The sequence below is a fragment of the Marmota monax genome, unplaced genomic scaffold (assembly GCF_021218885.2).
Source record: "Marmota monax isolate L192 unplaced genomic scaffold, Marmota_monax_Labrador192_F-V1.1 WCK01_AAM20220418_F8-fsc00012, whole genome shotgun sequence".
Classification (NCBI taxonomy): Eukaryota; Metazoa; Chordata; class Mammalia; order Rodentia; family Sciuridae; genus Marmota; species Marmota monax.
In genome coordinates, this window is record NW_026695227.1 from 16,746,799 (window position 1) to 16,763,717 (window position 16,919).

Genomic DNA, 16,919 nt, shown 5'->3' on the forward strand with positions numbered 1-16,919 from the left:
AGGAGGACCCAAGAATATAGTATTTCAAAGGGACATCTTAGGAGTTAAAGGATATCCGTGAAAAGCTTGCATGAGCTAGGACAGGCCCGCTGGTGATGTTCAAGACTTCTTGGCTTTATAAATGTGTAAACTGGAGAATCATTCAGGTGAACACACTTTCTACTCGAGTCCAACCAACTCTCAGCAGTGACCTTCTCTACCTTGTCATGGTGCTCCTGCTTGCTATAGATCGCTGACAAGAGGCGGTAACATTCGAGGCATCCAGTCTCCTCTGACACAATGTGACTGGTCATCTTCTCAGCTTCTTTCATCTGACCCATTACAGCCAAAACCTGAGCCTGCAAACCCACATGAACCTTGGCTTAGAAGATAGTTGGTTAACCCCAAATGGAAGCATTCAGAAAACAATCTTGACAGAAATGCTCAGCATCTATTTAGTGACTCACAGAGAAGGCTGAACTACCAGCTTATAGGTTTTAGTTTTTGTGTTTCTTTGTTCCTTTATTTATTTCGGTATGTGCATGTATTTGTGTCTGAATCACAAAAATGTCAAAGATACCCAATGAAATGGCAGGTGCCTCTTAGAAAATATTGAGTGAATATGTCTGAAGATGAATAATTTCCTGATTCCAACAATCTGTTTTTAATAATTTGTTTGTAATAACAAGTTTGACATAGTACATCTAAGGAAGAATGAAATTCTGAATAAAAATATTGATATTCATGTTATTTTTCCTGAGTTTGGTGGCTATACTACAGTTACGTTGGAAAAGGTCCTTGTTCTTAGGAACTTTATGCAAAAGTACCTAGAAATAAAGGGGTTTGATATCTATCACTAACCAACATGGGTCAGAAAAATTATACCATGTACTAATAATACTACAATAACATTCATAAACATCTAAATATACATAGGTTCACACCTATGTATATACACACATTCATACTTAACTGTTAAAAATGGATTGAGCTGGGTGAATAGGCCCATGGGAATTTTTAAGCTATTTTTATAACTTGTTTATTTTATGATGGCTCTGATGGAACCCAGGGCATTATACATGCTAGACAACTCACTGCTACCAAGCTATATCTGCATCCTTACAACTATTTTGTAAGTCTAAGGGTATTTTGAAGCAAAAACACCAAATATTTTTGGTGCCCCTGTCTTTTGTGAGTGGTAGTGACCCTGATTCTATGAAGACTCATGCAGTGGGCTCCAGTTCTGTGGCCTGGTGACTACAGCATGCCCTGATGCACACTGTGCTTGGGTTCCCAGCTTCATGTGCCCTCCTCTTCCTGCTCACCAGTGCCAGGCGGAGCTCCCTCTGTGAAGGCTGAAGTGCTGCAGCTTCCCGGTAAATCTGCAAAGCCTCTTCATAGCGGCCAGTGTTGTAATACAGTGCTCCCAGAGGCGACAGTATCTCAGCTTTGCGTGCCACCTGCAGGGCACTGAGTTTGGAGAAAGGCAAATAGACACTTTCCTTCTAACAGGCACATTTCTGAAGGCCTAAACTTAGATTTAGGGAGGACTGTCCAAGGTTTGAGATGATTAAGATTAAAAAAAAAGGATAATAATGACACTCTCTGAATATAAAGATGTATCTGGTGACCTGCCAACATGGCAACCGAGTCCCAAAGGTCTTTTCCCTTGCTGTTGACAGATAGGTCTGTTCTTATTCTGATGTTTATGTAGTCTTTCTTCTATTCCCATCATGAAATTGATATGTGTGATTTAGGTTGCACTCTAGGGATTAACTGTAGTGGAAATTAAATTCAAACCCTGGCTAAGTGTCATGACCTAACCAGTAAGAAGAAAAGTCTCTAAGGATACCATTTTTTTTATTGCTGAACTATTCTCTTTGGAAATAAGAATCTGTATCACCTGAACTGGCAAAATCTGCCAGTCTTCTAAAAGCCTGTTTGTTCCAATGAATTACAAAGTTGGTGGCAACTGCTGAGGTCTCTGGCAACGTGAAAGCAAGGAAAAGGAACTGTACCGTTTGTACCATTCTTCGGCCATGCTGTTCTCCCCCAGTGACCGGTAGAGTCTGCCCAGGTTCACCATGGCCACGTGATGACTTGGGCTGAGTCTAATGGCCTGTTGGTAATGGGCCACTGCTTTCTCTGGAGAGCCTGCAACCAATGACGGTTTGGTAAGAGCAGAACATGTCTCAATTGTGAGATACAGGAGTTCAGCTTCTTTTTCGACTAATTCTTCCTCAGTATTACAGTCAGACCAACAATGATCCAATCTGTATTTTAGCTTACCTTTTGGCTTCTCCTTAACTTTGGACCATTTCCCTTTTCATTCACACTTTCAAAAAATTAGTAATAAAAGGTAGCAAAACGAATGTACCTATGTATACTACAGTAGTCAAAGTGTTTACTATATATATATATATATTACATTAGTCAAAGTGTTTCTGGGCACCACCTTTGTTCATATGAGGTTTTGAGATCATCAGTGATTGTTATTTATCCAGTTGTACAAAAATTAGATTTGGCTATTATGGAAAGCAAACTGTCCTGAGGCAATTTCTAAGGGTCTGTCTAAATCACTATACTGAGGACAGTTACTGAGGAGGCACTGTATGTATAAGCTCCATCTTGAAAATCTCTTTTTAATCATACATTTTATTTAAATGGTGTTTGTTTAATGTGACTTTAAACATAATAATAATGCCAATTTGCATTTATTTGAGGCATTATAAAATTTATTATTTATATATTTCAGTATACTTCCAGTTATATGATCTTGCAGGTGTTTTGGATACTGTTTAGCTGCCTTTTGATATAATTTAGCTGTGTCTTGGGATTTAAAAAAAAATATTTAAAACAAAAACAAAAGGACCACTTTACAGATATAAAGATATATTTACAGATATACAGATGTATCTTACAGATATAGGCATTAAAGTGCAAAGACATAAGAGACTTGACAAAGATCCCATGGCAAGAAAGAAAAAAGGCCAGAATGAGAATCAAACATCTCTGGTCTGAGAATGTTCCCCCAAGAAGCTGCCTAGTGAAACCAGCTAAATGAATGAACTTCAGAATACCCTAACGTTCTAAATGGGAAAGGAATCTTTATTATCTGCAAGGAAATTTTCTCACACACACCCTCTTTGAATACAAGTTTGACTAGGATGATCCAAAACATACCATGTCATAGAGAGACCTGTGAATTGTCATTGTCATTTACAGGATATGTAGAGTATGTTATGGTTTGGATTTGAGGTGTCCACCCATATCTCATGTGAAACAAGGCAAGAAAATTGAGGTGAAATGACTGGGTTAGGAGAGCCTTAACCTAATCAGGGCATTAACCTGCTGATATGGATTAACCAGGTGGTAATGGTAGGCAGTTAGGGTAGGGCTGCAGGAAATGGGTCACTGGGGGTGTGTACTCTGGGGTACACGTTTTGTCTGTGGTGAGTGGAGCTCTCCTTTGCTTCCTGGTGCCACGTCCTAAGCTGCTTTCCTCTACCACACTTTTCTGCCACGGTGTTCTGCGTCATCTCAGGCACAGCAATGGAGCCGGCCATCTATGGACTGAGACCTCTGAAACCATGAGCACCCCCAAAACTTTTCCTCCTCTAAAATAAATTGTTCTTGTTGGTTGTTTGGTCACAGTGGAGGAAAAAGCTGACTAAAACTGGATGTGACTCTGTCTTGTTGAAATAAAAAGATGAGGGTTAAATTAGGCCCACAGGAGGTCTCTTTGGATCTTTATATCTTATGACAATTTATCATGTGGCTAATGAACCAGCAGGTGGCACTCTACAACAATTTTACATGCAAAAATAAGGTTAAGTTTCCTAGATACATAAGAATGTAAATTTATATTCTGTAAAACAGAAGAGCTTCACATATCCTGGAAAAATAAAAACCTTTCAAGCATTTCATATTGGGAAAAAATAATTAAGAGTGAATTTTACCGCAGGGCATCCAGTCTAGCAGTCAACAAGAACAAAGTGGTATTTTTGCATTCAATTCAAATATCATTTCATGACTTGTAAGTATTCATTACATGCCAATAGTATATGGGGCTCGGCACAAAACATAAAATAGAATTCCTGCCCGTAACCTTTTGTATTAAGTAAGTATATTTTATTTAGTACCTGTCATAGGAGAATACTGCATCAATTATAGTAATGTACTTTCTGTAAAACATATCAAGGAGGGAACAATGAAACAATTCTGAAGGCTTTTTTAAAAAATCAATTATACAAAAGAATCTACCATCTGCTGGTAACTTGATCCAGAGATGGTACTGTATCACTGTGGAGGAGCATTTCATCATCATAGATTTATAAACTTGTACAAATGATACCCAAAGAAAGCTGAACCTCATTAACTCCTGGAGGATACTTCCTGCCACCTGAGGAGTTTTCCTCAGAGACATGATTATAAGAAGGGGCAGAATTTACTAAGCTGAGCCTGAAGACTGACATGACAGCCTCCAGGTACAATGTGACTGGCAGCACATCGAGCTTCCTGCCAAGACACTGGATTTTATTTCTGAGGGATTGTTTGGGTTACCCCCTTTTGCTTGATAGACAATATTATCTAATCTCCACACAGAAGGTTCTCTTTTAATTTCACTTACCAGAATCAACTAAGAAAACTCCATAGTTGTTGTGTAAATCTGAGCTGTCTGGACAGTTCTTTATTCCTGCCTGGTATATTTCTTCAGCTTCCTTAAATCTTTCCTTTAAAAAAGGGACAAAAAACAAAAACAAAAACAAAACAAAACATGAGAAAGTGCTTTAAACATGATAGCAAACTGAGTATTGTGAGTGGAGAAAGCAGACAAATTTACTGAGCACCTACTGTACGATAAACACTAAGATAAAACATTATGAACTCTGCCTGAATTAAGGTGAATTACTAACTATGCACAAGTACCTACAATACAGATCTGTGCTTAGTTCCTTTAGGGCAAACAAGGTGATGTTTAATACTATGGAACATCTAAGTGGACTGTGGAAAAGGCTTGAAAACTACTGTTTGAAAGAGATGTCCTTCACCTCTGTAATTCTTAGTAAACTATGAATGTGCTTAGAAGTGGGGATCTGGCTGGGAGGCATTTGAATAGACAGCATTATTTTTTTTTAAAGGATCTATATTATAAGGTGTGTATTGGGAAGTTTTTTAAGGGAAGAAGGAAGGGGAGACTGTTGCAGGTTATGGGGAGGGCTTGGCCTCATCCTTTCTTTCCTTCCAATATTTCTATGGTTTACCAAACTACTTGCTACTCCCCTTATTAAACCTGTGCTTTTAAAAAAAAAAATCTCTGAGCTGTTCCCTCCTAGAGTAGTATGTCTACTCAAGAGCATCCCTCCAGCCTGGGTGGAGAACTGGGGCTACTGGCAACACTTCCAATAGACAATTTTCTAATTGCCCTCATGTTCTATTCATCTAAAGATCACCCTAACATGCTTTAATAGTCATGAATTAACTTTTAGGCACATCTTTCACAACCATCAGAGATCACACTTTCTTTTACAATACAGTAGTTAAAATCTAATTAACCTGATGTTCTATGAATTATCCACCAAGAAACAATTTGATTTCCTAGTACAGGTAAAAGGAAATGATGCAGAATAAAGCACAGAACAACTGTTTCCTTAAGATGTTCTCTACATGAACATTTTCCCAAACTACTGTAAGTTACTACTCCTGAGCCCTCAGCCAGGAAAGGGAAGGTGAAGCACAGGTTTCTCAGACGTGGCACCTTAAGTCTATGAATAAAAATGTTAGATATTCATACCAAGTGCTGCAACAGGTCAGGACTCAGATTTGATTTAACCTAGAAAGGTAATAGAAACTTTGTCCTCTATAGAATGACCAATGCCATCTGCTTGAATTCACATATTTAAATACCATTAAGGAAAAGGTGAGATATCTCTTTGACAAAAGTGGGGATTCAGGCTTTTAAAAATATGTTCTTTTTTACTGCCAAACTCAACAAATTACCAAACTCAAAAAAGTTAAAGATGAATGAAAATCTTTTTTTTCAATTTTTTTTTTAGTTATACATGGGCACAATATCTTTATTTTGTTTATTTATTTTTATGTGGTGCTGAGAATTGAACCCAGGGTCTCACACGTGAGAGGCAAATGCTCTACCACTGAGCCACAACCCCAGCCCCCCACCAATGAAAATCTTAAAGTATTTCCATTCAATCTACTGAAAAAGGGAAGAATTAAAAGATATTATCCATGGAGTGGCTGACAACCCAGTGTGTGTGTGTGTATAAAAAGATGATAGGCAGAATGTAAATTACATAAAACTCCAATAAAATTGATATTTAGAAAGTAGCACTGGGTATTCATTCACTTATCCATCCATTCAACATAGGTCAGCTACAATCTCAGTAATTAAGAATTGGGCCCTTGGTACTTGAGTACAATGGAGTAGCATCCTGTCCCTATTATTTACCCCTGTGAGACTTTACTCCCTCTCTCTGCATTAAATGTAAAACAGGAATAACAATAGAACCTCTCTCACAGGGTTGTGAAAATTAAATGGGTCAAAACATGTGAAACACTCAGAACAATGTGTACTACATATTCAGCCCTTTGTTTACATGTAGTTATTATTCTTAGTCTGATCACTAGAAGTTTTACTAGTGCTGGCTGGTTTTTCCACTTACAGGGTTAGGAGATAGATGCCTAAGACACAGAGATGATGACAACATAGTAGTTCTACTCAAAGACCAATGAACTAACAAACACAATGCAATGTGATCAGTTGACTAATGAGATAAGCACAAGATGCTCTTGAGTTTGGGTACCCTAGAGTTGTTACTGCAGCATATCAGACATCACAACCATTTCCAAGAGGCATCTTAGCCAACAATTACAAGTTCCTGTGCAAATAACTCTGTATGAGAAATAATGAACTAACTCAGGTGTATTTTCTTTCAAATTTTTCACAGAAGTCAAGGAACACTTAATATCTTACTTAGCAGCAAACAGAGAAAAATACCTCGGATAATCCAAACTGAAAATCTTGATTTGCCTATTTTACTATTTGATCGGTGTTAGGGTTTGAAACCGCCATCTTTGTTTTTAAAGGATCATATTTTCAATCTTACATGACAATTTTACAGGATGCAGTAACATGATAAAATACACATTTCACAACTAATGATTAAAACTAGAATGGATAAGATTTGCAGCAAACAACAACAAAAAAGTGAGAGCACAGATCAGAAATGGCAAGAACATTAATGGACACAAGTTTACCATAATTTTAAACCAAAGGGTACTCAGAGATTAAAATTCTTAGCTAAAGTCTCATAGTTACCTGGCGACAGAGCATAGAATCTAGGTTCTAAGTGGACATACAAGGAATTGGTGACCCCTGAATAAAAGCAGGATTTCTGAAAATAAACAAGGATGGCTCAAAACTAATTGGTCAAGAGTTACACTTTTGGATATTCATCCATCCACGCATCTGCCATCTCAATAGGTACTTGGTGAGCAGGCTTCATGTGCTACATACAAGTGGAAACACCATAGGGTACCGCACAGACACATCCCTGTCCTCATAGACAAGCAAGAGGGTTTCACAACAAGGAGGCATCACAGCTAAGCTTGTCAGAGTCAGGAAGGAGAAGCACAAGGTGCTGGTGAAGCAGCCAGGAGAGGCACCCAGACCTGGAATTAGAAGGACTGGACACCTGTCATACCTGAGGGTCCTTGTTACCATTCACTTCAGCAGCTATGGAACATAAAGATGTGCCTGAAAAAAAAAATCTGCTTCTATTAGATCTTCAAAACATCTCTACAACCAAACCAGGTTAGTTGGAATGTGTTTTTACTGAAAAGAATAAAATTGATGTCCTCACAGTCTCCCTGGCTCAAGTCAAATACAACAGTAAACAGCAGTTTTCAAGTGTAATTAGTTTTGCCTGATTTAATTTTACTGCCCCCCTTTCTTACTGCCTCAAAAGAGGCAGAGAATACATTTTCATCTAAAACTTCTCTATTGTTTTAGGGTGTATAACTGAGTTTCTAGTAGAAAAATAATTTTCAAAGTCCAAAGGAGTAATGGGATTTAAAAGACCATGTGTGTCAAGAGCAAGTAATCACATCCCTGTGCCCTCGGTGGCCCCCAACAGAGTGTTGAGGCTCTATGAAAAATGTCTTCAATATTTGTCTTTCTTTTCCTTTCACAAGGAACGATTAACTCCACTTAAGAAAAGAACAAAGGGAAAACACCACTACAGGAGAGAAAATACCTTACAGGTGCTTAAAACGAGTTTTCCCTTTCCTGGAAGGACAACATATTCATCTTGAGTAGTGGTATTATTTAATCCTTGAAGCTCAATTTCAAGCCCTCACTTTCATTTACCTCATCTGGCTAGAAGTCCTGAATCATGCCTGATGGTTCCTGATTTCTACAGACTTGAAAGTTCCAAAGGAAAGGAAAATAAGCTATTCACAGGACAACTTTAATTAAAAATATAAGTGATTCAGAGAATGTTCCTGACAGGTAACAGTGGGTACTGTACACCTGGGCCCCAACCAAACACAGCATGAAGTCAGCCTTCCAGAGCACAAACCTGATCAACATCCCCTCTTTATACATGCTATAATTACCTAAGATGGCATGTGTTTTACCATGAGGAAGGGAAAGTGAGTAGGAAGCAGAGGTTCTGAAAAAGAACTCCTAACTGTAATTAACTCTTTTGGGCCAAGTGATATATCTGTAACATCTTCTTTATAGTTCAGATTGCAGCAACCAGCAGATAGACATTGGCTTATGGCTTAATGTAGCAACTCTCAAGCTTCTTGATTTTAAGACCCTTTGCAGCTCTAAAAATTACTAGGAGACCAAAGAGCTTTTGTTTATGTGGACTATGTATATCAATATTAATCATATTAAAAAAGAAGCTGAGAATTAAAAAAATATATATTTATTAGCTTATTTAAAATAATAACAAACAGCATTTACATGAAGTTTTTTATATTTACTATTTATAATTTTACTATTTATAATAATAAAGATTACTAATATTTATTAATTTATATTTTCACAAATCTCCTTAATGTTTGACTTAGTAGAAGAGACCTTATTCTCCTCTCTGATTTTGTGTCAATCAATGACTTTTATATGGCTTTTGTTGTTGAGGATGGTGAACTATGTGAGGAAAACCTGGCTTCACATAGGTATTTATATGGTTAGTAAAGGGAACAGTATTTAAATAGCTTTTCCATTCTTGCAGATATGTCATGTAGCAACAAAAATACTAGAGTACTCATGAGGGACGGTGAGTGAAATAGCCATCAGGAAAACTGCACAGACCTTCTTAGATCCCTTCTTGGAGCAGCTGGCTTAATGGATGGCCCAGAGCAATATGCACTTACTGTTTGCAAGGTGAGGAGTCAGGCATCCCAGAGTGGTAAAGGACCAATAGAAAAAAAAAGAAGTTTCCCTAGGGCCCCAACATCATGGCTAGACTGCTTTCTAGAAGTACTTCTGGTCTAACCCATGATGTAAAGTCACAGAGCCAGGAAGCCCCTTCCCATTTAGCCAAATGAGGACTTATAATTATGAACCTGAGAAGCTAAGGACCAATGGATCTTTAAACTCATGTAAATGGCTTTGCCAAAAACTATTCAAGAAACAGGGATTCCAAAGATAAAGCAGAGACAAATGCTTTCTCACTCTCTTGTTTTTATTTTCTTTACAAAATTGTTCCTCCACCCCTAAGTCATCAACAAGGACATTTATGAGAAACATTCTATCAATATTTGATGTCTAACTATCTTTCACATCTGACTGAAATGAATCAACTCATTTGGCTGTCCACCAAGGAAATTTAGATATTTTCTAATCCTGGATTTTCTCATCCCTAGCAGAGTGTGATCAACACCACTCTGTGATAATTTAAGTAAAAGAGAAACAACTACTTTACCGAGCAAATTCCAAGAGAAAGCATTAACAGTGAGCACCTACAGGAGCAATGCATTCCTGAGCCCAGGAAAAGAGAGGAAAACCCACATTTACATACAATCACACCTTCCTGCTTCCAGAGGCTTTTCTTGTTGTCATTGTGCCCCCATTCTTTATACTTCCCTAGAAAGGAAAAGTTCACTGTTGCAAAAAAAAAAAAAATAAGAAAAGAAAAAATAACCTAAATAGTCAACCATTAGCATGTTATTATGGTCTATTCCTTCTGGCCAGGAAGGTTTTCCTTTTATTTTTACTTAGCTGATATATCTCAGGTCTTCAGGTTTCAGATTAGATGTCCCCCTTCCACCACCCCTTTGCCTCTTTCTCACATTAGGTTATTTAAAAACTTATTAAGCCCCACATTTTCAATTCTGTGAACATAACAAAGATTCAAACATTATTTCAAAGTGACCATAAGTGATATACTTATTGCTTTATTTTTTTTAATTGGTATTCCATCTGGGATGATGGGATACAAGGGGCATATATTCTTGCAGGTACTTGTCCTCTGCATATTTTCTGACTTGTGTTTGCTGTTGGGGAGGGGTCATAATTCCTCACTTAAAGGTTGCCTTCCCTCCTAGATTCTATGCTCCCTGAAGGTAAGGCACAGACTTTGCTACTTCAAATCTGTAGTGCTTAGTGGTATGTAGGTGCTCAATACATATGTGTTGGATGATGAAGTCAACACATTTTTACATCCAGATCCAGTTCCAAGTTGACTTAGCCACCCAGGGAAGTGTTCTGCATGGCTGCATCCACCAAGAAGATGGAATTTGTTGAAGGAGAGAAATGGAACCTCTTTTTTGACATATAGTTCTAACTTATATTTTATTGTTCCGATTTTCTTTTCATTCTGAGATGAAGTTGCATCCCATAATATATGAAAGAAAAATATTTTAAGTGTTACTATTTTAATTAATTGAGTTTTTCAATAGGCTATAAACCTGGGGCTAGTAATAGTTTACAATGGGTCAGAGTCATAAACAACGTTAATTTTATTTCCTTTACTGCTAGTGTACTGCAAAGCTGTATAATCAATGGTAACAGTGGGGTGGTTAAAAGTGACGGAGGGCTTGTAAATATTTACAATTGGGTCTGCAACACTGGAGTGCAGCCAGCACTGAATGTTAATGGAGAACCAGAAGAAAATGACAAGCCAGAGACCACCCTGGAGTCAGATCCAGGAGTTTATCTGCTGTCCTCAGATTTTTTGATGTCTTTGCTGCAGCAGACACAGAGGGCATTAACTTCTGGAAGCCTTGTGTATCTGACTTGTAGGGTGTCTCATCCTCCCTGGTTTCTGGATCACATCTCCTCTCCCTTTCCACCCCCCTCTGCATCCATCTCCATTAACCATGGCCCATTACACAGTCTAGTCATGGGACCCCAGAGCCATGCTGGCAAGAACACCAGAGACCAGATTTCAGGCCTGGTCCTGCACGAACTATTCCTATGACTGTGGGCAGATACGTAGTTCTGTGTATCTTACAGTTTTATCTATAAAATGAGAAGGTCTCTTCTCCCCTATATTCGTCTTCATTTTCCCCTCTTCAAAATTACCTGCTCACAATAGGGTTTCATTTACTTGAAGTCCTAAAGCTATCTTCCTAGCCCTAATCCCTTTCTGTGTCATTTTCATTTAAGTGTTCCAATGACATTTGAAACATAAAGGTTGTACACTGCTGGTGGAAGAGGAAATTGGTACCACTCTTTTGGAAAGCAATTTAGTAACAACATGTCAAGAGTCATGAAATATGTGTATATTTTTTCGCATGAAAATTCTACTTCTAGGAATATATCATTAGGAAATGATTCAAAATATTGTTTTCAAAAAGACCCTAGAAAGGAAAAGTTCACTGTTGCAAAAAAAAAAAAAAAAAAAAAGAAGAAAAGAAAAAATAACCTAAATAGTCAACAATTAGCATGGTATTATGTAAACTTCAGCCCCTTCTTTTGAACTAGTAAATACCATTAAAATGGGCCATTCTGCACTATGAAAAAGTGAATACTATTATGCATAATTTAATGTCAAGTGAAACGAACAAGACCCAAAATATATGAAATATAAGTAGGAAAACAACATAAATATATTAAAAAGATTTGCATGATATAAAAATGATATTTGTTGTTTTTAGATATTTTATTAAGGGTGAAAGGAATATTTTATTTTTTTCTGATTTTTCACACTTTTGTGTCTATATGAGTTGTGAAGCTGGGGAAAAAGAATAAACTGATCTCATTTCCTTCCTAAAGTCTGGTTTTCCTCTGGTCTCTCATGGCTAAAAGTGGCTGTGAGTCCTTTAGATGCTCTGCTCTGGAGTTCTCAATGATCCTTTCTTTTTCTTTCAACCTGCACAGGCTGATAGTCCCCCTTTGCACAATGGTCTGTCCATTCCCTCACCACCTAAAACAAGGCTCTTAGTTACTCACACCAGAATGCAATTTTAAGCTTCTTCCAAAATAACCCCACGTATTTCCACAAGGTTTTCGGCCTTCCACGTCTGAAACCCCCTCTTCGGACACTTAGCTTTGCTTTCTGTTACCTATCAATTTCAGGCCTGGGGTGTATCATGGGCTTTAATACGCTTTTATCATGCAATGTCTTTCCAGCTTATTAACCTAATTTTCAGATTTCCCCTTCTCGAATCATCTACTTTGCCCAAATATATTTACTTGCTATGTTTAGGTTCAAACAGAGCAAGGAATACAATACGTAGTTCCAGAAAAATCCTAGATGGGCTTATTACATGAAAGGTCTCACTGGCACAGAGGATGGGAGAGTGTCAGTAGATAGCATGTTTGCAACAGGAGCCAGGAACAACAAATACACCTTGCTTCCTTTTTTGATGGAATCACAATCTGGCATCAGGGCAAGGATTTCAGCAGGTGTCTGACAAAGTGTTTTTGAAACATCCTTGTAGAGAAGACTGAGATAAGTGAGCTAGATGATAATATAAATCAATAAGTTAACCAAATGTTGAAGAAGTCTACCCAAAGATTCCGGGGTAAGAGGGAGGCCAACCTGAAGAGAAAGTTCTACAGATTGGCTATCTGGCTTTCCATCTGCTACCAAGCTCTGCAACAATTTTTAAAAAACTAGAGACATAATAAAAAAATTAGTAGCTATTCTTATCAAATTTTCCAATTGAAATACCTGGGAAGGGTAGACAATATGTTGAAAGGCAGGAAAAAAAAAGTGCTATAGAATCAGAAACTTAAGGATGATGTAAAGAACTTGAAATTAAATTCAGAGAAAGAATTCAAAATCTTTTCACATACATTGTGAAAATTTGCCTGCACAATGGGTGACTTCATTTCAGTGATCATTTTAGCATTAGATTGGTCCACAACCATATAAAGCATGGGCCGTACATGTGGACAGATGGTGGCACTGGAAGATGACGGGCTCAGTGAGGGTTGACCCTGGTTTGTGAGTGTTGCTTCCATATTCTCTGGGTATCTGAAATGCTGGGAGGCTGTTAAATAAAGGGGTGCCACGCCACCAAGAAATGAATTCCTTTACTACCAAAGAATGTTAAGCCAGGTGGATCTTCCTCAGCAGTTTCTCTGTGCCTTGTTTGTGTATCTGAAGCATTCCTCCATGACTAAAGAATCCAAAACATGAAGAGGAGATGGTGCAAGTTGGAGAGGGGGAGGCCACCCTGAATTAGACCCAACAGCTGTTCCATCTCTTTCATGTTAAAATCAATTGCCTAAAGGGGCAGAAGAAAGAATCCTTCAATCATTCAATGAGATTCCTAGATCTCACTACATTTTATATCCACATCTAGAGTAGGAAAGACTGCCAAAAGATATGACCTTTTTATGTAAGAAAAGAGCCTGGTCTTAGTCATAATTTGTTTTTCTTAACGATTGTTCACAGCTTCCATTACGTGAAATGCAATAACTTTCATCAATTTGCCATCACAGTTCACAAAAATGAAATTTATCAAGAAGTCAATTTTAAATCAGCCATCTGGCACTTTTTAAACAATGCTGAGGAAAAAGGATATATGTTGACCTATTCAAAATTCCACTTGAAAACTGCTTTTGCTTTTATTTAATGAAAAACAAAACAAAACAAAAAAACAAAAACAAAATCTAAGCAACTTCTATCTGCTATAATATTTGTTAAAAGTAAGAATGAATATAAAGACCCTGAAGGATGGGATAAAATAAATTTTGGGTTCACTAAATATCAGGATCATTTTTAAAATAGTAACTTTCCATGAACTTAGAATTCATCAATTTAGAGAAGGAATACAATTGAAACTTGGGAAATTTATTAAGGCAAATTATTTTTCATGTATTAATACTTTATTTGTATGGAAATAATTATACTAATCACAGTGTTGGTGTTAATAGTTATTAACTAATTAAATTATTCATTAAAGTATCTACTAGCACTAAGTTGATATTCAAGAAGATAATCTTAAATATTCCTAAAATGTTAGAGCATTAGATACATGAAGATAACTCAGAATATATAAATTTTCTGACTTGGAAACTGAGGCCCAGAGAGGTAACAGACTCTGCCCAACCCCATGCTGTTGGTTACTGTGAGGTGAAAAAGAAAAATGCTGTTCAATGCTGTCAACATCACACCACAGGTAACTGAATCTCAAAGTAAGTTAAGTCAAGAGATGTTGTGTAAAAGCCTGCATCACTATGTTAAGCCCTAAGAAGAAACAGGTGGAGAAAAAAATCACTAGTTTTCTTAAGCTGTCAGTGTGAAGAAGTTAAACCTAAAATACTAAAAGTCAACATAAGGCTGAAATTTAAATGCAAGATATTAATTCAAAAAATAATAATGCACAATTAGTTGTTATGGATTTCCATAAATGGAACCCTTTGGAAAGATAAATCACCATAGAATGTGGAGGAAATGGAAGTTGAACTGATTTTGAAGAATGGGGAGGGTTTAGAAGAACAGAAAGAAATAATACCCAGTGGCTCAGCAGGCTGAGGCAGGAGGATCACCAGTTCAAAACCAGCCTCAGCAACAGCAAGGTGCTAAGCAACTCAGTGAGACTCTGTCTCTAAATAAAATACAAAATGGGGCTGGGGATGTGGCTCAGTGATGGGGTGTCCCTGAGTTCAATCCTTGGTACCAATAAAACAAAACAAACAAACAACAACAAAATAGCTTGTTGGATTGTCACTGGTATGGTAAAGTGATATCAATTAACATCAAGGTAATTAATGGAATATTACTCAGCAATTAAAGAGAATAAAATCATGGCATTTGCAGGTAAATGGATGGAGTTAGAGAAGATAATGCTAAGTGAAGTTAGCCAATCCCCCAAAACCAAATGCCGAATGTTTTCTTTGGTATAAGGAGGCTGATTCATAGTGGGATAGGGAGAGGGAGCTTGGGAGGAATAGATGAACTCTAGATAGGGCAGAGGGGTTGGAAGGGAAGGGAGGGGACATGGGGTTAGAAATGATGGTGCAAAGTACAGGTATGAAGACATGAATTGGTGTGAATTGTGTATACAACCAGAGATATGAAAAATTGTGCTCTATGGGTATAATAAGAATTGTAATGCATTCCACTGTCACATATGAATAAAAAAAGAGCAATTAAATGTTTATCTGCCCTGATAAGCTGGAGAAAAAAATGAACTGGGAACTATTAATATAATGCTTGATTTATTTAGTTATACCTCATTATTCCACAAAGAAAGGCAGCTTTAAAAAATATACAACATACACTGAATAAAATAAATGATTTTAAAAATGACAAACCCAAGAGTAAAAATGCACACAGAGTAAAGCAGACTATGCAGACTAGAAGGTTGTCAGCTGGAGGTGAGTCGAGGCAAGATGGAGGGGGGAGAGGGGGAGAGTGAACCCTTTCTAGCAGTTTCAGGGTTTTTCATGCACTGGTTTCAAAATAAAACAAACCAACCAATCCTTGTAATGTATGAGAAGTTCAGCCTTTTTTAATGCTAAAACATGAGACAATTTGTCCTTCAAGTGCTCATAAAGAAGTCACTGAAATATAATTATGTCCAAAAAAAAAGTCACTGAAAGATGTCTTGGGTGATGGCCTATGGTTATAATGGATAATTTCTCATGGCCGTATTTCTCACTGGCTCTCAGGGTCAGACAGGATCATCATGCTGAGACACAATTCCATTATAACACTGTGGCCTACATGCCCAGCTCCACTTGCAGTATAAGAGTAAAATTCAGAACATGTACCATAGTAGAGACAAAAATCTACTGGTCACATACAGTGTGACAGACATGGGAATACTGTCATGAATAAAATGGCAATTCTCATAAAGACCACGAACATGCAAATGTATGTTAGATGGTCATAAATACTATGGGAAAGTAAAGCAGGAAAAAATGACAGAGAACATCCGGGCAGTGGAAAGTTGCTATTTACATACAACAGTCATCACAGAAGACACCTTTGACATGGTAACACATGGACAAAAACTGACATGATGTGAAGAAAGAAACTCTGAGCCTTCTGGGAGAGAAATGTGGCAGGCAGAGAGAACAGTTCCTGTAAGGGTCCCCAGAGAGAAGCCTGTCATGCTTGAACAAGACCACTGGCAAGAGAGAGGCAGGATGGGGATCTTAGGAAAATGAAGGAGCCAGAAACCAACCTCAGATCAAAAATAAGAAAAATTGAATTTGTACTGATTTTTTTTTTTTTTGGTAGGGGGTGGTTACTGGAAATTGAAGCCAAGAGTGCTTAACCACTGAGCCACATCTTCGGACCTTCTTATTTTTTTATTTAAGTTCCTTAGGGCTTTGCTAAGTTGCTGAGGCTGGCTTTGAACTTGTGATCCTCCTGCCTCAGCCTCTGGAGCCCCTGAGATTAGTGTGCACCACTGCACCTGGCTTGTACTGATTTTTTTATTCCCTAAACAGTACAGTATAACAACTATTTGCATATCATTGGCATTGTATTAGGTAATACAACTAA

At 37.6% G+C, this 16,919-nt stretch overlaps 1 protein-coding gene across 1 annotated transcript in view; it reads right to left on the reverse strand.

Annotated features, from left to right (window-relative positions):
- Tmtc1 (transmembrane O-mannosyltransferase targeting cadherins 1) overlaps positions 1 to 16,919 on the reverse strand; it is a 268,042-nt gene that overhangs the window by 13,370 nt on the left and 237,753 nt on the right. Inside the window, exons 14-17 of the mRNA XM_046435417.2 lie at positions 4,610 to 4,712; positions 1,998 to 2,133; positions 1,305 to 1,449; positions 201 to 338 (exon numbers count right to left, since the gene is read on the reverse strand). Of these exons, the coding sequence (XP_046291373.1) occupies positions 201 to 338; positions 1,305 to 1,449; positions 1,998 to 2,133; positions 4,610 to 4,712 (522 nt within the window). The remainder of the gene's footprint in view (positions 1 to 200; positions 339 to 1,304; positions 1,450 to 1,997; positions 2,134 to 4,609; positions 4,713 to 16,919) is intronic.